Source organism: Penicillium alfredii, assembly GCF_028826965.1.
Source record: "Penicillium alfredii strain IBT 34128 chromosome Unknown utg000005l_segment0_segment0, whole genome shotgun sequence".
Classification (NCBI taxonomy): Eukaryota; Fungi; Ascomycota; class Eurotiomycetes; order Eurotiales; family Aspergillaceae; genus Penicillium; species Penicillium alfredii.
This window is the reverse complement of record NW_026622702.1, coordinates 566692-587407: the sequence shown is the minus strand read 5'-3', so window position 1 is coordinate 587407 and position 20716 is coordinate 566692. Positions and strand designations below refer to the sequence as shown.

At 52.2% G+C, this 20716-nt stretch overlaps 10 protein-coding genes across 10 annotated transcripts; 8 read left to right on the top strand and 2 right to left on the bottom strand.

Moving 5' to 3' along the window:
- Positions 1 to 1058: 1058 nt before the first annotated feature.
- Positions 1059 to 2777, top strand: NUU61_003669 (glutamyl-tRNA(Gln) amidotransferase subunit HER2; the record flags this gene model as incomplete). Its single annotated transcript, XM_056654251.1, has 4 exons — positions 1059 to 1188; positions 1238 to 1562; positions 1631 to 1806; positions 1876 to 2777. 4 exons carry the CDS (start codon positions 1059 to 1061, stop codon positions 2775 to 2777), a joined length of 1533 nt encoding a protein of 510 aa, XP_056512278.1.
- A 234-nt stretch (positions 2778 to 3011) lies between these two features.
- NUU61_003668 (SPRY domain-containing protein) lies at positions 3012 to 4880 on the bottom strand (the record flags this gene model as incomplete). Its single annotated transcript, XM_056654250.1, has 1 exon — positions 3012 to 4880. The coding sequence occupies one exon, from the start codon at positions 4878 to 4880 to the stop codon at positions 3012 to 3014; it is 1869 nt and encodes a 622-aa protein (XP_056512277.1).
- A 666-nt stretch (positions 4881 to 5546) lies between these two features.
- On the top strand, positions 5547 to 7143 carry NUU61_003667 (snoRNA-binding rRNA-processing protein ENP1; the record flags this gene model as incomplete). The annotated part of the gene is made up of 3 exons (XM_056654249.1): positions 5547 to 5921; positions 5978 to 6219; positions 6276 to 7143. 3 exons carry the CDS (start codon positions 5547 to 5549, stop codon positions 7141 to 7143), a joined length of 1485 nt encoding a protein of 494 aa, XP_056512276.1.
- A 1635-nt stretch (positions 7144 to 8778) lies between these two features.
- Positions 8779 to 9874, top strand: hacA (transcription factor HAC1; the record flags this gene model as incomplete). The annotated part of the gene is made up of 2 exons (XM_056654248.1): positions 8779 to 8972; positions 9037 to 9874. The coding sequence occupies 2 exons, from the start codon at positions 8779 to 8781 to the stop codon at positions 9872 to 9874; spliced, it is 1032 nt and encodes a 343-aa protein (XP_056512275.1).
- Positions 9875 to 10449: 575 nt separating this feature from the next.
- On the top strand, positions 10450 to 11185 carry NUU61_003665 (putative SNF7 family protein Fti1/Did2; the record flags this gene model as incomplete). The annotated part of the gene is made up of 2 exons (XM_056654247.1): positions 10450 to 10494; positions 10601 to 11185. 2 exons carry the CDS (start codon positions 10450 to 10452, stop codon positions 11183 to 11185), a joined length of 630 nt encoding a protein of 209 aa, XP_056512274.1.
- A 149-nt stretch (positions 11186 to 11334) lies between these two features.
- NUU61_003664 (uncharacterized protein) lies at positions 11335 to 12565 on the top strand (the record flags this gene model as incomplete). The annotated part of the gene is made up of 3 exons (XM_056654246.1): positions 11335 to 11338; positions 11567 to 11892; positions 11963 to 12565. 3 exons carry the CDS (start codon positions 11335 to 11337, stop codon positions 12563 to 12565), a joined length of 933 nt encoding a protein of 310 aa, XP_056512273.1.
- Positions 12566 to 13455: 890 nt separating this feature from the next.
- Positions 13456 to 15991, top strand: NUU61_003663 (Zn(II)2Cys6 transcription factor; the record flags this gene model as incomplete). Its single annotated transcript, XM_056654245.1, has 7 exons — positions 13456 to 13640; positions 13691 to 14188; positions 14248 to 14772; positions 14825 to 14963; positions 15024 to 15100; positions 15156 to 15191; positions 15292 to 15991. The coding sequence occupies 7 exons, from the start codon at positions 13456 to 13458 to the stop codon at positions 15989 to 15991; spliced, it is 2160 nt and encodes a 719-aa protein (XP_056512272.1).
- Positions 15992 to 16371: 380 nt separating this feature from the next.
- Positions 16372 to 16758, top strand: NUU61_003662 (uncharacterized protein; the record flags this gene model as incomplete). The annotated part of the gene is made up of 1 exon (XM_056654244.1): positions 16372 to 16758. The coding sequence occupies one exon, from the start codon at positions 16372 to 16374 to the stop codon at positions 16756 to 16758; it is 387 nt and encodes a 128-aa protein (XP_056512271.1).
- A 287-nt stretch (positions 16759 to 17045) lies between these two features.
- NUU61_003661 (3-oxoacid CoA-transferase) lies at positions 17046 to 19158 on the top strand (the record flags this gene model as incomplete). The annotated part of the gene is made up of 9 exons (XM_056654243.1): positions 17046 to 17322; positions 17383 to 17667; positions 17732 to 17918; positions 17995 to 18293; positions 18357 to 18436; positions 18489 to 18520; positions 18577 to 18694; positions 18751 to 18972; positions 19024 to 19158. The coding sequence occupies 9 exons, from the start codon at positions 17046 to 17048 to the stop codon at positions 19156 to 19158; spliced, it is 1635 nt and encodes a 544-aa protein (XP_056512270.1).
- A 137-nt stretch (positions 19159 to 19295) lies between these two features.
- Positions 19296 to 20189, bottom strand: NUU61_003660 (uncharacterized protein; the record flags this gene model as incomplete). The annotated part of the gene is made up of 2 exons (XM_056654242.1): positions 19296 to 19979; positions 20031 to 20189. The coding sequence occupies 2 exons, from the start codon at positions 20187 to 20189 to the stop codon at positions 19296 to 19298; spliced, it is 843 nt and encodes a 280-aa protein (XP_056512269.1).
- Between the last annotated feature and the right edge of the window lie 527 nt (positions 20190 to 20716).

The window sequence follows — 20716 nt, the reverse complement described above, 5'->3', positions numbered from 1 at the left end:
ATTAAAAAAAGAAAAGAAATGAAAAGAAAAGAAACCGAAAGCTTCTCAGAGTAGATGAAACATACAACAGTGGTCGAATCGATCTCTAGATATAGTGATAAGCCGCTAACCTTCGCTTCGCTCAGGAGTTGAAAGAGAAAGTAGATAATAAGTATTAGATTGAAATGGCTTATTAACTATATTGTATCCAGATGATTAAGGGGTTTTATTCTTTATTAAATATATAGATAGCGATTTTACTAATTCCACTGTTATTTTATTGATATTTTCTTCTCTTTTACATTAATTAATTAATTCTCTTCATTTTCTATATCTATTCTCTATATCTATTCTCTAATCCTTTTTCCAATCTTTTGTTTAATCTATTTTTATAATTCTCTTTTTTCTCTCTTTTTCTCTCTTTTTTTTAGGCAAATATTTACAACTATAGGCGTATTAAAGGTAGGGGGTCATGTAGGGGGTAGCGAAGTTGAATCCTCCCACTTTTCAACAACTCACTTCACATCTTCTTATATTATTTAATATAACAAAAATTCTAGCACCCCCCTGTCTATAGTTTCTTCCTTTTACTAACCAACTAACCTACCAACCACCTAATACACTACTCTCAATCTATATCTTTCCTCGCAGTCTAGTACTATATAGTTTCCCTTCCCTCTGTGATCAAGTAGCTCATATTAACGTGTAAGTTTCGTTTAATCGCACACCAAATCCTTCCTACTCCTACACCGAAATAGGAAGGTAATGAGAGGATTAATTGATGCCTAGTATATAAGGTGAATACTCAAAATTGTTTTTTTCCTAGCGTAGTATTACATTACATAGTTTTGCTGTGGTATATAAAGATCCTATTAAAGGGAGCTATATATATAAGCAATGGTTTTATCTATGGATCTATTTTTGACCAACAAAATACCTTATAATATAAAGAGTGTGAGGCGAGGGTTGCTGAAATTTTTGGAGAACACTGTATACCTGAGGAGAGTGTAGGGGCGTCAGCACGGGCCACCGCGGAATGGGAGATTTCGCCCTCGTTGCGCCTCGTCCCTCGCTGCACCATGTCCCTGCTGCGCGAGGCAGAGCGATGTATCGCTAACCATATACCTAGTCTCAATGCCTTCATCACACCACTCCGTGCGGGCCAATGGCTGGATCGTGTGAGAGAAGCAGACCGGCGCAAGGAGCAAGGTACCTCCGATCACCTCCCCTCCATCATGTCCTTGCTCACTCGAGATAGGGAAGCCCACGTCCGCCGTGGATGGCCGTTTAATCGCCATAAAAGATAATATCTGCACGCGCGATGTGCCGACGACCTGCGGCTCGGGCACCTTGGATCATTTCACCAGTCCATTCAATGCGACAGTTGTCGAGCAGCTCGAGGCGGCAGGGGCCGTCATCGCAGGGAAAACAAACCTGGATGAGTTTGGGATGGGATCACATTCGGTACATTCACACTTTGGGCCCGTCAAAAATTCGCGTTGCCATCGCAGTGGGCAAGATCTCTCGGCGGGGGGCAGCTCCGGCGGAAGTGCCGTAGCCGTGGCGGCGGACCAATGCTATGTGTGAGTGATGGGAGCCCTGAATCTGAGCTAAATGAACGAAGGGTTGACCAGCGATGTTCAACTTACAGCGCACTCGGGACCGACACGGGAGGCTCGGTTAGGCTTCCTGCCGCATATACTGGAACAGTGGGTTTCAAACCCTCTTATGGACTGATCTCGCGATGGGGAGTGGTCGCGTATGCCAATTCTCTGGATACCGTGGGCATTCTGGGGAGGAACACCGCCAGTGTTCGAGATATCTTCGGTATGGCTGCTGGTAGCGTGGCTTCGGGTGACCAGATGTGCTAATGGAGCTATACTTTTCTCGGTCCAGCTATTTTGAACCAGCATGATGCACGCGATCCAACCAGTCTCTCACCCTCTTCTCGCTCCCGCATTACATCTCATATCCAGGCGCCACCACTTGCCTCACGCTTGTCCTCATCGCCCATTAGAATCGGCGTGCCAATAGAATACAACATCTCGGAACTGAGCCCCTCGGTTCGGCATGCTTGGCTTCTGACGCTGTCACACTTGCGAGAGCAGGGCCATACAATTCACACCGTTTCTCTCCCAGCAACCAAACATGCCTTGTCGGCGTACTACGTCCTCGCGCCGGCCGAGGCATCTTCGAATCTCGCCAAGTATGACGGCGTGCGATATGGGACTCGCACTGAAGGCCCAGATAGCGATAGAAGACCGGATGGCTATTTATATGCCAACACACGGGGAAACGGATTCGGGCCTGAGGTGCAGCGACGAATTCTGCTGGGCACATATAGTTTAAGCGCCGATGCCATGGACAATTACTTCATTCAAGCACAAAGAGTCCGTCGGCTCGTCCAGCAGGACTTCAATGCGGTGTTCGCGGCCCAGCATCTGTTGGCCACGGCCCAAGCGCAGGACGCAAAGGGTCGTCAGGAACTGGCAGATGTAGACGTTCTGATATGTCCCACGGCTCCTTCCCCGCCGCCACTGCTGTCCAAACTCGGCTCTTCGCCCTTGGATGCATATGTCAACGATGTTTTCACTGTTCCTGCCAGTCTGGCTGGTCTCCCTGCCATCTCTGTGCCGGTCACGGTCACCGGTACCACCCAGGACGCGGATGCGGACGCGGCCGAAGTGGTTGGGATCCAGGTTCTGGGCCAATATGGAGATGATATGCTGGTTATGCAAGTGGGAGAGCTGCTGGAAGGCAAAAAGCTGGACGCATCATGTCTCCACCAAGCCCATTGAGAAACCCTGTCATGATATCTGTATAATAAAAATCTCACTGTATTCCTATCTGGCCAGAAATTGTTCAATAATTACTGAAATTTGGTATCAAATGCTGCGTGATCACAATCCCAAACGCCTTTTCACCCATTTCAGCGAAATCAATACATCTCTATCGTCGGTTTTGCCGGAGGTAGGATTCGGATTTTCCGTTGACTCGATGCCAGATAGTTGGCAATGTACTCAGTGTTCGGATCAGGTCATCTCAACATCCCCATCGCCTGTGGTTGCTGGCGCTTCCACGACATGACTAGGAGTACCCGCCGTCCCGACGCTCATTGCGTCCTCCGCGGTAGGGTTCCCTGAGGCCGGGTCACCAGCAGCTATCGGCGTTTCACGGTTGCTGTTGGCAGCAGAATCAGAGGCGCCAGCTGCGCCAGGGGCTGATCCAGGGGTGGGTGCAGACGCTGCCGAGTCCAACGCCGCACCAACACCACCCTTCAGGACCTCAGAGCCTCCGACCACGCCAGACGCAGAACCATCTAGTTCGTCGGCATTCTTATTGCCGATGACATCGCCGTCGATGCCGCCCCACGTGAACATGGCTTCGACCTCATCGACCAGGTCGGCCATGACATCCTCGACGATTTGCTCGTTAAATCGCTCTCCGATGGCGCGGATCGGCACGCCATTTTTGGTAAACTCCGGTGGCCCGATCCACCACGGTGCCTCGAAGCGACACTCGACGGCACCGCCGCCGTAGCAACTCACGGCCGGATAGTAGCCAATCATGCCGTCGTCGGCATTTTCGCGCTCGCCAATACCGAGATTATTGGTTCCGTTAGCAAGGCGGCTGGCTGGCGGAAGAAAAGCATAGAGATCTTTAAAGGGTGTGCCCATTTGGACACCGTTTTTGAAGATTGTGATATTAGAGCCGGGGAGGGTGCGGAGAGAGGCGTCTTCGCTGTTTAGCGGGGAGGGTGGGCCAAAAGTGGGTGTTTCCTTGAGGTTAAAGGCATAGTCACGAAGGTGTTTGGTAGCGAAGATGTTGGATTGTTGCCAACAAAAATCGGATTTATAGTGAAAAGGGATCCGGTCTCGGATAAGGTTGGCTGCGGTGGGAGTCTGGGACGAAGAGCCGTCTCCATCCACAGCAGGGTCATAGGTACCCTCGACAACCTTTTTGTGAATGGAGAGAGGTGGAAGAGTGATGAGCATGCCGATTACATCGCCCTCGTAGATCGCCTCCCCCTTGGGGAAGAAAAACTCGCATCGCATGCGATTGACGACTTCGCCATTCACGTCCCGAATCCCGTAGCCGTAGCAGTCGACCCCAACGTTAATATCAAGGTCGGCTTCACGCCGTGCGAATCCAATACGGACATGGCCGCGGGATGGTGCGCCTGGGCCGCCATTCTGGGGCGCGGCCTGCGCGTCATTGACCATGCCATTGATGACACGAGCCTCATAGTAGAAAGTGCCCTCTCGAGCACACACATTTGCACGAGCAGTGTGCCATGCATCAGGGGTAGTCACGGCAGTAGCGTTCTGAGAAAAGGAGATGGCGGCTGGAGAATCTTCAAAGCTGAAGCGGGCGTGGTAGGGGCGGACATCGGTTTGGCGATACTTTATATGGGGGAAACCAGGGTCAGCAATGGCATAAGTGTAGCGAAAGCCGTTCTTGTTAGTGAGCTTGTCGACAACCTCGTAAAAATCCCAATTCTGACCGAGGACGTTGGAGGTCTTCCGGCTGACAGGGTTCAATTGACGCGGTTGTGGAGGAAACCGATCAGATTGACGGGGTTCGGCAAGCAGCAATGGGCGAAGAATTTGGAGGTCGGAGCTGGGCACGGCGCTGCTAAGCACGGCGGCACGTTTCTTGGGTGGAGGCGCATTCTCGGGATCCAAACCTTTGGCCTCCCTCTTTTTGCGGCTGTCGCGTTTATTGCGCTTTGCCCGCGCGGCATCGCCTTGGAAAGAAGCATTGCTGGCTGGTGCTGGAGAGGACCTTGCGTTTAGATCGGATAATGGGCCATTGGGTAGAGGAGGGTTGCCGGGTGGTAAAACTGGTGAGTTGATGTTGGAAGATGGCGCCGAGGATCCGTGAGCTTGGCCGGATGCCATGATGGAATTGGAGGTACGTGCCCTGTAATATTCTCAAGCTGGTTGGGAAGACGCCTGGCGGTAGTTCAATTCGCAAGACCCGTGGGAATGAAGTTGAAAGGTTATTCAACTAGGGTAGAAGATGGTAATGGTTCCGACGAAGTCCAGCATCTAGCTCGGCGAAAAGCATGTCAGAAGTGCATACAAATTTGGAATTTAGTTCCAGAGCAGGCAGATTTTGTCTTCCAGCTCGCCCTGTATGCGTGTGTTCTTACCACTAAACCCAATAAATGCTGTCGTCGACACCGAGGTACTCCGTGAGATGCGCACGCGATGTCTAAGTCTGGCAAGGCTGTACCACTTTGGTCTGATGAATTGGAGCCACACCAGATGTCAAGAATGCCAATTTTTATTTGCACGGAAGAGAAGGTTTGAAGAGTCACAAGAACAGGTGCTCTGCGTCATGTAAAGTCGGTCGCAGCTGAAGATCCTCGAGAAGCAGAGGCGGTCAGGGCGGTTGATGCAGCAGAAAAAATACAAAGGGAGGCGGTGAAGGTGGAGACTTGGAGTCCACCGCCTGGCAGAAAAAAAATTGCGAGAAACCACTTTGTGCGGACCGTGGACAAGCCTGAATATAGCTTGCTTCGACTTACTTTGCCAGTTGTGTTGTTGGAGGGAGATCTCATCATGCCCAAGGCCACTTCTTCTCGAGCCGCCGCCGCGGCTCGCCGGCATAACCCTCTGGCAGATGACATCGTATCCGCGGGGCATCTCCGGACACCGAGCGGGAAGCAAGGCAAACGCAAATCAGAGGATGAAGAAGAGGAGGGCGAAAATGGACAGCGCTACATCGATGCAAAAATGACACGAAAGATTTTACAGATTGGTCAAGAACTGGCGGACGAGGATGCTGCCGAACAAAAACTCGCCAAGGGCTCGACAGAGCCGACAGGCAACTCGGCATTCGAATTTGACACCCGGTTCGAGGACGAGGAGCCATTCTCGGACGATGAAGAGAAGTTTGAGAATGATGAATGGGTTGACGAGGAAGTCGAGGAAGTCGTAAGGACGCCCTTTCATTCTTGCTGGGTGATTGTCGATTCTCATGCTAGCTATAGGAGGTTGATCCCAACGATCTCGATATGTTCAACAAATTCATGCCCGGGCATGAAGAAGACCCCATATTCCACCCCCAAGAACCCGGTACGGAGGGTCAGACCACGAACCTGGCCGATTTGATCCTGGAGAAGATTGCCGAGCATGAAGCGAAACAGTCTGGTGGCGGAGCATTCATCCAAGGTGGTGGAGTGCCCGAAGACGCCGTCCAAATTCCTGCCAAGGCGGTGGAAGTATATGAGAAGTATGCAATGTTCCAGCATTGAAGTACTCCGTGACGCTAACAAGTACCGCCGCTAGGGTCGGCATGATTCTGACCCGCTACAAATCCGGCCCACTTCCGAAGCCCTTCAAGATCCTCCCGACAGTCCCGAACTGGCCGACTATTCTAGATATCACCCGGCCCGAGTCATGGACTCCCAACGCTGTTTATGCAGGGACCCGCATCTTCATTTCGTCCAAGCCCGCCGTGGCCCAGGAATTCATCTCGACGGTTCTCCTGGACCGAGTTCGTGACGAGATCCACGAGACCAAGAAATTGAATGTCCACACGTACAATTCGCTACGCAAGGCTCTTTATAAACCCGCATGCTTCTTCAAGGGCCTGCTATTCCCGCTTGTCTCGAGTGGCACTTGCACCTTGCGCGAAGCTCACATCGTTTCATCGGTGATTGCCCGTGTATCCATCCCGGTACTGCATTCCGCCGCCGCATTGCTGCGTATGTGTGATATGGCGGCCGAACAGTCGACCAACTCTTTGGAAAGTACCGGGGCTGTGAATGTGTTTATTCGGGTCTTCCTGGAGAAGAAATACGCCCTGCCCTTCAAAGTGATCGACGCCCTTGTGTTTCACTTCTTACGCTTCCGAGCAGACAGCGGCGATGATATGATGACTGATGGTTCCTCGGGGCCTGGCGCTAAGGCTTACAAGCTGCCGGTGCTGTGGCACCAGTCGTTGTTGGTTTTCGCCCAGCGCTACCGCAATGATATCACCGAGGACCAGCGTGAGGCACTCCTCGATTTGCTCCTTGTCCGGGGACACAAAGACATCGGCCCTGAGGTCCGGCGGGAACTGCTTGCTGGTCGAGGCCGAGGCGTGGTGGTCCCGGATCCCGAGCGACAAAATGCGCTCGACGCCGGCGACGACACGATGGATGTCAGCATGTAGATGTCGGAAACTTCCCCCTTCCCCCTCGCATATACCGCTTACGATCCGATCATGAGCACGTTTGTATGGAAAGGCGTTCTTTGTTCTGCTATTTTCTTTTCCTTTCTTTTTTTTCTCCTTTCTTTGTTTACCCTCTGCATATAATTCCCCTGGTGTCGGGTCTCCGGATTGGATCAAAAGGAAAACACACGGTGGATTGAGTCCCATATTTCGAATCAATCAAAAACCCTTGCGAAAGAGGCTGTCAGAATTGCCTCATAGCGACTTGATGAATCACCCCACCGTCAATCATCCCTGAACTATAATAATCATCGGCTCAACGGTGGGGATGCAAAGCATATATTCTTCTCAAGTATCATTCCCCCTAATTTCCAAGTTGAGTCGCGGCCACATGAAAAATCATACTGTATCTCGGCAGTGATACATCAGATGGGGGTGTTGAATCCATCTCAAGGTCATTCTCTGTTGATTCATGAAGGGGCCGATTTCCCTTTAGGAAGCGTATACTTCACCCGTTTCAGCCCTTCGTCGATCGTCTGGAAATGAAAATCTTCCGTCGACTTCGATGGAATTCTGATCGCCCCTGAATGATCCACCAATCTCAGGGGATTCCTGGGCTTTTGTCTCATGCATTCCAAAACTCAGGGGGCATATGGAGACTAAGCGGGGGCTCGGCAGAGAGTACAGTAAGAAAGGAAACGGGCCTGGGGCGGATGGCGTATTCTCCCGGAACGGCGATAATAATCCGTGAGAGGCCTGTACCCTTTTGGCCCACAAATGATGTAAAATAAGGAGAGTAAGTAGTAAAATCGTTGGATGTGTCGTGTTACCTACTTTTAGAAAAGACTCTGCATGATAGATAGATGTACTATTATTAAATATTATATACTACCTAGGTATACTACTATGTACTATCTTACTACTATAGGTAATATGGGAGAGGGTTGGATCTAGTGCACATAGCAAGAGAGCCTTTTGGGGGCAGCCTTTTGGGGGCTATAAAAAGACCCAGGCCTTTGGGGGCCTCGCAGCTGAGGCAGACTCGGGCTGTTTGATTCGCGTCGATTTGCCCCCAAATCCACCAGAAACCGTGGAATCCAGGGGCGCAGGGGCTGAAACGGTAATCTTAGCCCTCACACGGCACGCCTGGCGGTAATTTACTGTAATTTACGTCTTCAGCTTGTCACAGGCTGACGACTCCGCCCCTTCACTCCAGCCGTGGTACATAAATCACCATAGTAAACACGCTGTTTCACAATGTACCCCCCTGGAAAGCCTGGCAAGCCTGTGTGGTCCACATCCCTTTGGTTCAGACCAGCGTGGCCTCTACTTAAACCTCACACTTCGCCCTCATTCTCCTTCCCCCCCCCCTCTAAGAAACACTTGTCCTTTCCACTCTTTCTCTTTCTTCGCTGACTCACCCTCCATCGGAGTCTTCCCTCTGAATCACCGGGTCTCCGGTGCTGATCGTGATGACAACGTGTCCTTTGAGGGTGAATTGAGTATAGTGGTTCATCATCCTCGCATTCCACCATCTCAAGTCATAATTCACCCTCAAAACACTCGTACTTTTGAGTATCTAAATCACTGAACCTCACCACTTTTCGAGTATTATATCCACTGGATCTGTCCACCATGGCAGACAGCATCAACTTGGACTCCCTGCCAACCAGCCCTACCCCGGAGATCGCTTTGACTGTCTCCCCCGCGGATACGTCACTGGACTCCCCAGATCCGGAAGAGGAAGCACATGATGAGAAGAAGCCTTCGAAGAAGAGAAAGTCCTGGGGTCAGGAACTCCCAGTGCCTAAGACCAACTTGCCTCCACGGTATGGTTTAGCTCCAATCGTATTTCGCCTCGGAAGCACCCGCTGACAAGCATCTATTCTATAGCAAGCGCGCAAAGACCGACGATGAAAAGGAGCAGCGCCGGATAGAGCGGGTTCTGCGGAATCGTGCCGCGGCCCAGACCTCCCGGGAGCGCAAGAGACTTGAAATGGAGAAGCTGGAGACTGAGAAGATTCAGATGATGGAGCAAAATCAGTTCCTCCTCCAGCGTCTCTCACAAATGGAGACGGAAAACAACCGCCTCAGCCAACAGGTGGCCCAGCTGTCCGCCGAGGTGCGCGGATCTCGCAGCGCCACACCCAAAGCCGGCTCGCCGGTGGCCGAATCCCCCACTCTCACGCCGACCCTGTTCAAGCAGGAAGGCGACGAGCTCTCCATGGAGCGGATCCCTTTCCCAACTCCCTCCGCTACCGAATACTCCCCGACCCTCGAGCCTTCCACTCTGGCTGAGGCCTCCGACGTGACACAACATCCTGCAGCGGTGTTGTGTGACCTGCAGTGTCCGTCGCTGGCCTCGAAGGAGCTGGAAGTGCCCTCCCCCCTCTTTGACGTCGGGTCGGGAGACGAGCCTCAAGATGCACATGACGTTGCAGCTCCTCTTTCTGACGATGACTTCCGTCGCCTCTTCAACGGTGATTCACCCGCTGAGCCTCATCCTTCATTCCCTGAAGACGGGCTCGCCTTTGACGTTCTCGACGGAGGAGATCTATCAGCATTTCCCTTTGATTCTTTGGTTGATTTCGACCCCGAGTCTGTCGCCCTCGAAGGCGTCGACCCGGCCGGTCTTCCGGATGAGACTTCTCACCCGCCTACTAGCATGCAGCCCAGCCTTGGCGCGTCCACTTCGCGATGCGACGGGCAGAGCATTGCAGCTAGCGGTTAGTGAGCATTTCTCCCCGCAGACCTGGTCGGCCGACGCCCCGGAGGGTCGACCGAGTTGGGAGTCGTTGATGACCATGGCCTGGGCAATGGATAGTCTCGACCAGTCAAGACGACCCCGGCGGGAGCTCACTTTGAAATCCGGTCGGCGACGCAGTTACGGCAAGACGGTTCATCGGAGTACACGGAGTTCCTGGAGTTCCGACATGGGCGAGACGCTGACGTCTCTGCTCCTGGGAAAGCAACTCTGAGGGGTTTTTTTTTTGGATTTAGCCTGTATACTATTATATTGTTTCGATTATTCCACAAAATTGACTGGCTCATTTTTCGTGACTTGATTACCGCAAAGACCTTGTAGACTGTATAGACATGTATTGTATACATTCGCCTATGTTGCAATCATTCAGGAACCAAAATCAACAATTCGGCCCCTCTCGTAGATCTCAACGGTGCCCCGTTTTGCTCCAATGACAGAAAATGCCTGAATGCGGTCAGTGACGTTGCCACGCGCCAACTTCCCCATTTCTCTCTCGCTCCCGTTCTTTGGAAACTTGCATTCTTATCATCAACACCGGCATTATGGTTCGCAAAGATCCCATCTTCGAAGCCCGTACCAATGTCAAAGTAAGTTGGTCTTGGTCCCTCCCTCCCCCCGCACCGCTTCGGTTCCCTCCTCTATCGCACGTCCGAACCCTGCGAGAGCGCTCATCTTTCTGACTCTACTGTGTAGTTACATTCCAACCGACTCAAGAAGGAGGCTGCGCGGGCCGAGACGACCTTCAAGGCCGAAAAGGCCAAAGCCGACAAGGCGATGAAGAATCGCGAGTTCCAGATCGCCCGCATCCACGCCGCTTCGGCCGTCCGCGAGAAACGACGGCAAGTCACCCTCAAATCCGAAGCCGCCCGTGCCGATGTCATCATCAACGAGCTCAAGGCCGCTCAGAGCACCCGCGACACTTCCCGGACTCTCGCGCTGGCCTCGCGGGGCCTGGACGCTGCATCCAAGAGCGTCAACCTCGAGCATTTGGTATCGCACGCCAACAACTTCCTCGCGCGGTCGGAAGACTTCAAGATCGCCAGTAGTGCGATCGAGGATGTTGCACAGGGAGTCTCGATGCAGGAGTACGGGGCGGAGGGCGAGACAGAGGTCGATCGTCTCATGGAGCAGCTGGCGGATGACGCCGGCGTGGACATGCGCATGACCCTGGAGGCCGACAACGCCCCCAAAGAGGACGTCAAAGAATCCAAGCAACCCGAAACCGAGGTCGAGGACGGGCTGGGAGCGCGACTGCGAGCATTGCGGGCTGCAAATTGATGTTTTTTTTCTCTCCTTTGTTTGCCACTGGTTCTTCGTCTTTCCCTCTACTCGCAAGAGTCGGGTGGAAATCGCCACAATTTGGTCTTTGCCTGCATTTTACGAAGTGACGCCTGGTTTATTTGCTGAAATCCTGTCTTCATTTTATTATGGGTGTGTCTCAATAGGCGTTTTGAATTGTATATTTGGCGTGTCTGGGGGTGTTCCACGGCTCGCTCTTTTCTTCCGAAGTCTCACCGGATCCTCCAGTTCGCAAGACTAAGACTACAGGCAATTTCACTAAAGAATTCATGGCCCACGTTTTTGCTTTGCTGGTCACTCGTTTTGTCCTTGTATCCATTGATTCGTGCGGCTCCGTGGATTGTGACGGATAACTATCAGCAAGTCCTCATCACCGAACCCTACGTTACTACGAAGATGGGCCTTCGTCCACAACCACCTCCATCCAAGAAATCACCCTGACAGCCACTTCATTACCCGATGCCTCTTCTACCATCACCTCAATCAATAGCCTAGAGCCGGACGTCACGGTGATTCAAAAGCTGTATCCCACTGGTGTCGGCGAGCGATTGACCTATACCGACTTGCTTGATGATGATGATACTCACGAAACCATATACAAGGTCAACTTGACTTACTCGGCCCCCTCATCCTGCTCAACGCACTGGACTACAACCACTGCTGTGTCGCTCAATCCACCTGCGATGGTCGAGAAATTACTGCCAAAGACCGCTGTGTCGAACCTCGGTGTCCGTGGACAACTATCAGCTGTTCTAGCCCACCACATACACCTACGGCGTGGTTTTTGTCGATCCTACCCAGGTCCCTAGTACTTCTATGGGCGACCTGCGTGACAGGTATCACCCGTCGTCGCTATATGTACGCCGCAACTGTCAGTACTACAACTACTATCAGAACTCCTACTACGATGGCGATGATGATTGGTTCCATGGCGACTACTGGATGGGCATCAGCCCATTCGCTCTGACGTTGATTCTGGTGATCGGGTGGGTTGAACTGTGGATCATCCTGGGTTTCATCGAGAGCTTCGTTCGGTTTCGCCGCCTGATGACCGGCTGGCTGACACGTCGCGGTCTGCCCGTGTACTGGGCCATCACGATTCTACCCATCACTCTGCTTTTGCTGTGCTATTTTCGGAAGGGCTACCGAGCCCGCACGTACCTCGAGGCCCAGGAGCTGACGAAGAAATGGAAGGCCATGAGTGTGTGGACGAAGCTGCGCCTCTTCTTCGTCTGGGGGTTCCGGTTCAAATACCCGCCAATGCTGGGTCCACCCGGCAAGATGAGCAAGCGACCTGGCCCAAACTTGTACCCACCGCCCGGTGTTCCTCCCATGGCCTGGGCTGGCGCCGTGGACTAGGGGCCTCCGGCTGCAAATCCGGGGGTGAACTCAGTGTCGATGTCGCAACCGTCACCAATTCAGCCGCCAGCAGCTCAACCGCAGCCATTCGCGGCCGAGGCATCCGGAGCTCTTTCGGCTCCTCGGGACGAAGAGATTGGTCGGGCACAGTGATTCTCCGGCATGGGTGGTGGTTCCTAGGTTGGCCAGGCGGGCTTGGAGTATTTATGCGTTGGGTATCACGTACATTTATGCCATGACTAGGAGATACATAATCGTAATTTCTTTTCTTTTCTTCATGTGACTTATTCTGGACTGTACTGAGTCCGGCTAGATCATTCAAGGAATGTTTGTAATGGCAACGGAGATCCTTATTAACTAGAGTGACTTGCTGTCTACTGAATCACTCATTGGCGCGAGACAGCTTAGCAAGTGGTCATTTGAATCTAATGATATGTTGTTCGATGTTAGGAATATATATATATGTTTAGAACCTATATATATTAAAGGAAGATCTAGTAGTATATATATACAACAAACAACCCAACTATATCAATAAACCAAAAGACAATTCGAAAAGATCTATAGAAGTAAAAATAAGTAAGAAAACAAATAAATAAAAGAAGTAAGCAAGCAGATTGGTTGAGAAGGAGAAAAAGAAAAAAAAAGAGCCGAACGCGGGGGTCGAACCCGCAGCCTTGAGATTAAGAGTCTCACGCTCTACCGATTGAGCTAGCCCGGCTGTGCTTGGATTCCAGCCGCAAAATAATGCTACATGATCCTATGTGTCCTCAGATTGACCGAGTGGTGCATGGCGTTGGGTCCCATTGTTCATGACAGACTCCGCAACTCCGCCATGCGATAAGACGAGAGCCCCAGGGCCTCGGGCATAACATTATTGTCGCATACCCATGGAGACAATACCGAGCTCAACCCCTCAGTCCCAGGGAAAACAGGCTGCTTGCTTAAGCTGCCGTCGGAGTAAGATCCGATGCAACCGTTCAGCCGGTGAAGCTCGTTGTGAGAAATGCCAGCAGACCCAGTCAGAATGCATCGTTCCTAGTCACCACCTAGGCCGACAAAAGGGGGTCAAGAAGTAATTATTGCCTAATACTCTGCTTTGTGCCCATGTTGACTTGCTCCTAGTAAACGAAAAGGCCTGGAGAAGGCAATCCACCAGATCGAGGAGGCCATCAAGCGCCCCAAGCTCGATTCAACAGGTCCAGATGATGCCCACAAAGCTATCACTGACCTCCAAGACCTCCTGAGTAAAGTTCAGGGCCAGCTCCTGCACGAGCCCGACAGCCTCCCCGACAGGGCCGACCACCCGCGTAGTTTGCTATCCCCCCGCGATGCCAATACAGCGGAGTCTCTGGCTTTGGACGATGCAGAGAACCCTTTGCAGCTGCTTGCACGCGCCTCTGACCTTCAGCTGTCACCCACGGGAGTGTTCCACGCACCCAAATCGCCACCGCCACCACCACTTGCACCACCAACGCTACCTCAAGAAAGTAGCCTGCTCGGGGCACCGAGTGCGAAGTCGTTCTTCGTTCCAGCAAGGGCAAACTTGGATGTTGGGCCCGACGTGGACCCGGTTGATCTGGGTCTCGTCACTTTTGACGAGTCAGAATCTTTGTTCTCATTGTAAGTCCCCTGTTCAGGATTTGTGAACAGAGAAAGAGTTTTGACGCGTACCTCTCTAGCTTCTATCAGAGCCTTGCACATACTCGATGGGGTCTCGACCCTTTAATACACAGTCCAGCATTTGTACGCACCCAGTCGGCTTTTTTATTTACTTCAATCATGGCTGGTGCTGCTCTCTTCCTGCCGTCTGCTGCCGCTTTGTCCAAACGACTGTCTAGACACTGCAAGTGGCTTGCTGAGAGGGTCATCATGCATCGCTATAGATCTGTTGAGATTGTATTGGCGTTTATGGTGAATGTTCCATGGATGCCTCCAGGGGATAGCTTGGGAGATGATGACACGTGCTCCTACATCGCCATGGCACTCACGGTTGCTTTGGACCTGTCACTCAACAAGATTGTCTCGCCATCTGCGAGCTTTAATCAGGACCTCTTAAACAGAATGGCGAGAGCAGACTGTATCGATGCCAAAAGAGCGTTGCACATGGACGGGTTTGATGATGTTGATCCCAGTTCAGAGTGGGGTCGTCGACTGTTGCGAAGACGCGAAAGAGCATGGATCGCCTTATTTGTCGTGGAAAGAGGGTAAGTCATATTGAAGCATAATATGAAATCGTTCTGACGTTTACTGTTACAGTGTGTGTCTTGCTCGTGGGCGAAGCTATACGGTTCCCGCAACCGCACTCATCGAAAACTGTGATCATTGGCATCAATCGGATATTGCAGATTTGCGCGATGGGCCTGTGAACTCAATGGCGATTCTTCGAAGAGATCTCGTAAGTACCAATTCTTTGAGCACTGAAACACATGAGTGTGGTTTTAATGAGGATGTGCAGGACGAACTTTTTCGCAAGGTCAAATCAAGTTGTGATAGTTATCGGATCATTGATACTGGATCTGAAGCTGCCCAGTCGTATGTGCCGCAAAGATACAAAGACTCAGTGACCACTTTGCTTATGATGTTATAGGATCAAAAAGGCCATTGAAACCTTCTATCATCGATGGTATGCGACATGGGCATTGGCAATTGGCGAAGGCGAATGTACGCTTACAATCACACAAAAGGATCGTTTCAGTGAAATCAACATGCTAATTGATAACCAGTGCGCTGCCTTCCTCCTTATGTGGAAATCCTCGTTACCCATACTCAACTGTCCACCTATGGTGGTGTTATCAACCACCCTACCGCCCCCTCGAAGTCAAACGCTTCTTTCGGGCCGCCAGCCTGTCATCCGCGCTGAACGTACTGCGGGCTGCCATCCAAGGCGAAGCACGACTCAAGTCCATGCCTAACAACACTGTTATCATGATTTCCTTTGCCGCATGTTCCGCACTGGGCCTCAGCGTTACGCCTGGCGATAGTAGGTCCAGCTTGGCCCCAAGCGTGCGGACTTTGATCGAAGAAACTGCTGGTGTCTTGGAACGCATCGGAGCCACACCGAGTCACCGCAATGGCGCCTCGGTGCTTTACGGAAGGTTTCTGCGTGAGTTGATTCGACGTGCGCCTGCTATTCCCAACTCCCAACCTCTACCCAACCTACATCGAATGGACCCGTCCGAACATATCCTTCCATCAACAACGCTAGGAGACCATGACCCTTCGTTGGCGGTGAAACAGACACCACTACCACCGGGAGATTTGTGGTCGGAGCCGTTGCAGTTCTCTGCCATGTCTGATGACCAGATTATCGACGCGGTCAATCGGGCAGGGACTGCCTTTGGCACATCTATTCCGGATGTACCTCTTGATGACATGCTTAGCTGGGACTGGCTTGATTTTTCCAATACAGATTTGAATTTCTAGTCTGTTTTAGGTTTGCATGAACAACCTCACAAAGAAGCATTCCTCCGATCCCAGAATCCGGGGGACCCGCCCGCCCACGATCCGTGGATCTCCCCGAGGCGCAGTTACTCAGCCCTGTATCTTGGCCAACGTCATTGTCCCTCCGATCAGTTGCTTGTCCGCACATAAAGACGCGAAATTTCATATCGGGCGAGGCGATAGATCTATTCAGAAAAAAAAAAAAACCTTCAGACTTGAACTCAATCCCAATCATACCTTCTGTTCTGCAAAGAAGTGCACCTACCGATTCTTCCATCCAGTACCAAGCCCTCTCATCCACGAAGAGACACCCCCGGAACAACAAAGCTCAAGAAAAAGAAAAAGAACAAAAAACCCAAAAAATGGGTTGGGGTCTTGACTATAGTGCCATCGCCCCGGGCCCACCGGGCACTAGCATGATTGGTGAACGCACCATCGAAGGCGCTGCGCGACGCGGAATCGAGCGCCAACGGCGTCAGTGGGAAGAGCGACAAGCACTCGAAAAGGAACAGGGGCTAGAGAAGCCGAATGATGCGAGATCCGAGGTGGCATTGACTCCGGAACAACAATCGCAGTCTGGGTCCAAACTAGCGACAGGAGACGATGACCAGTCCCCTGCATTGACTTCGGATGCAGAAACAAATTCAGATACGCAGGACAAAAAACAGGCAAAGAGATTAAACTCGGGCAGTCGCAGTGGGGGGATGAGAGGGAATTGGGAGCGGTTTCAGCAACGTTTGAAGAGGTGATTCATCTCAACGTACCCGTGGACCTCGAAGGATATACTGCCATGCCCGCGCATGTTATGATACTCGGAGTATTTTAATACTGCTTGTGCTACATAGTAATCCAATACTGCTAATATCCAATTAAACAATCATCGAGCATGGCTAAAGCCAAGTTTGAACGTTGCCGATTCCGGCTGATCGGTATCCAGAAGTAGCTCCGACCGCCGATGCCGTCAACCGGCAGCTTTATATTAAATGCGCGTCTTTTTCACTTTCTGATATCCTTCAAGACCTCAAATCTGTGCAAAATGGCAGCTCTACGAGTTTCCACCGCATCTCTGTCGCGCAAGACCCTCACTGCCTGCCGCCCTAGACTGTATCTGGGAGTGCGCTGCACCAGCGCCCGCCTGCTACAGCCGATCGGCAATGGCCCGACATATTCGACCGCCGCACCGTCACAATCACTGGCTCCTAAGATTCAGCGAGGCGGTTCAAAACTATTCCAAAATGCGGACGCCGCAGTCACCGATATCAAGAGCGGGTCGACCATCCTCAGCTCTGGGTTTGGTCTCTGCGGGGTTGCAGGTATACCAAATTTACATATCAATGGCGACGAAGATCCACACTAACATCTACTTCCAATAGAAACCATCATTAATGCGATGCACCGCCGAGGAGCGGATCAATTGCACTCGCTGACGGCGGTGTCCAACAATGCCGGCGCCGCGGGCAAGGGCGGCCTTTCGACACTGTCGCAGAACGGCCAGCTTAGCCGATTGATCCTGTCGTACCTTGGGAACAACAAGGCTCTGGAGAAGAAGTACCTATCGGGAAATATTGCTATCGAACTCTGCCCGCAAGGTACTTTGGCGGAGCGCCTGCGCGCTGGAGGCGCGGGGATTCCGGCCTTTTTCACGCCGACGGGAGTCCGTAAGTGCTATGAAATATCTTTGATATCTCAATGGCCTGTGCTATTTCTCTGACACGAAACAAGACACATTTATCCAGGAAGGGAAGATCCCCGTTCGCATGGACGAGTCGGGCAAGGTCTTGGAATCGGGCAAGCCACGCGAGACCCGCGAGTTCAACGGCAAGACATATTTGATGGAAACCGCCCTGACCGGGGACGTAGCCATCCTCCGGGCCTGGAAGGCAGACGAGGCAGGGAACTGTGTGTTCCGGTAAGGAGACTCTGCAATGTTGCTATGTCCTCTCTTTCTTCCGACATTTCATATTAGATGCTCATCTGTGCCTTAGATACACCACCAAGGCATTTGGCCCGATTATGGCCAAGGCCGCGACCCTGACAATCGTCGAGGCTGAGAACATTGTGCCGGTCGGCTCGATTGATCCAAATGATGTGGACTTGCCGGGGATCTTCGTGGACCGAATTGTCCCTGCCACAGACGAGAAGCACATTGAGATCAAGAAGCTGCGGTCGACAGAGGGTGGTGCGACTGAGTCAACCAAGGATGAATCACAGATCCAAAGAGAGCGAATTGGTCGCAGAGCGGCCAAGGAGCTGAAGCAAGGATACTATGTCAACCTGGGCGTTGGTTCGTGTCTCGAAACTGATGCCATGGGGAGTACCCAAGGATGATAACTGACGGTTACTGTAGGCATTCCCACGCTGGCGCCCTCATTTTTGCCCGACGACGTCAAAGTCTGGGTGCAGTCGGAGAACGGAATTCTGGGAATGGTAGGCTGATTTGGATTCTTGTGTCTACTCATCTCACTGACCCTTCATATAGGGAGCGTATCCAACAGAGGATGAGGTGGACCCGTAAGTTTGATCTGACATCTTGTTAAGGGGATATCTTGCGCTAACCCGAAGCCCAGAGATATCATCAACGCCGGCAAAGAAACCGTGACTTTAGTCCCTGGTGCTGCCACTTTCGATAGCACCGAGTCATTCGGCATGATCCGCGGTGGCCATGTGGATGTGTCTATCCTCGGGGTTTGTGCATACCTCGCTCAGAATTGTTGAGTGCTCTCTAACTGATATTTCGTTAGGCTCTGCAAGTAAGCGCCAACGGCGACTTGGCAAACTACATGATCCCCGGCAAGGTATTCAAGGGCATGGGCGGGGCGATGGATCTCATCTCGAACCCCGATAAGACCAAGATTGTGGTGGCCACCAGCCATGTGGCCAAGGATGGCTCGCCAAAGATTGTACAGAAATGCAGGCTGCCTTTGACGGGGGCCAATGTGGTCAGCACTATCATCACGGACCTGGTAAGTTTAGACCCGTATGTACACTGGAGCAAACCCTGACAATAAGCGCAGTGTGTCTTCCAGGTTAACCGATCCACTGGCGAGTTGACGCTGACGGAACTTGCACCGGGCGTGGAGGTCGAAGAGGTGCAGAACAAGACGGATGCCAAGTTCAGCATTGCAGAGAACCTGGGGATCATGGAATAGAGACCAGAGCCTTGGGGGTAGGTCGGGTTTCATTGAGTTATGACCGTGTATATATGGGAAACTTGGAGCATAGAGCAACATCAATTCATGAATATGTAAGGTCTGGTATACGCGGTGTGGTCTCTACCGATCTATATTTACAACTTGGCGCGCGTCGGCGCAAAATTGGACCCGGAGCCATGGCTAACCGCGTCAACGATGGCATCGACACTATTCAAGATCCAGGTATTTCCCTCATCACTTGCCAGCCACCGCGCCGCCTCTTCACCCTCGACATCATCGACCCACGACCCATCCTCCAGAGCCTTTCGTAGCCCAAAGACATGCGAGGTCACCTGGGGGCCAACTCCAGACTGTGCGCGCAGACAGGCCACCGCAACGAGGGAGGTTAGCACACGGCCAGCCGAGGCGCCCGTGGATCGAACGGGATCCGACAGCAGGGCGCCGTAGTGGCTGTTCAGGATGTGTACAGGGAGATCGGGATGCGATTCGGCGAGCTTGTTGTACAGTTTTGTCTCAAAGGGGCGGTAGATTGAGTCCCAGAGAGCGCGGCCCCGGGTACCGATGGCCGCGATATTGTCCGGGGTCGGGGCGCGGGTGGGCGTGCGCGACAGCTGGGCGCCGACAGACTCCGGGAGACTGGCTTTGAAGGCATTGAGACAGTTGATGGTGCGTGGGATGCCATTGAAGCTGATGCATTTCAACCCGACTTCGCGTATGAACTCGGCCGTCTCGACGTGGTTGGCGGCGGGGGAGGCGGTAGCTAGCTGGTAGAGGGCGGCCAGCGAGTCGGGCGAGTTCATGGTCATGGTAGCTGCCGTCTGCAAACGTTACCACTGGATTTTTCATATTTGGATTCATGCCATTCTTACCGACAGAGCCAGCCAGGACGGCTGCGTGACCCGTTGTGACTGGGCTCCGTGCTGGATTTTCTGGTAGACCGAGGTAATGTTGACCGGCGCGGGGATGGTAGATGGGCGCGCGGCGGGCACATTGATTAGGGCCTTGAGGCCACTGGAGAGTTTAGACATGGTTTGATCGGAGGGAGAAGAGGAGGGTGGATGTCGCGCCATTAACAAGTCTTGAGTCCTGGAGAAATTGCGACCCGAAGATGACCGAGCGCCGGAGGCCAGAAGTGGACGCCGACGGGTACCACGCGATTACGCAAAAGTACCGTGACCCTCCCGAGGTCGGTACCTTCATACATCTATATACAACTGGAGGTAGATCGGCTTTGGAGCAGATTGCTAACAGAACCAGCGGTGTAGAAAGGGGATGAGTCCCTTTGCGTGTGTCTCTTGGTCTCTTCATCTTGTCTTTCTATCATTTCTATCATTCATTCCAAATGGCTTTTTATAAGTATCAGCTCAAATAACCAAGTACCTTGTAACAAAACAGCCACCTTACCGGCATTCAATACAGGCCACCATCACGAAGAATCCGGGGCAAAATGCGGGGAGAAACACCAGAGAAGCTCCAGTGGCGCATCGAGGGGACGGCTCGGGCCTAAAAATGGCAGCCGAAGTATCGCGGCTCGTGTCGTTCTTAATTGTCCCAA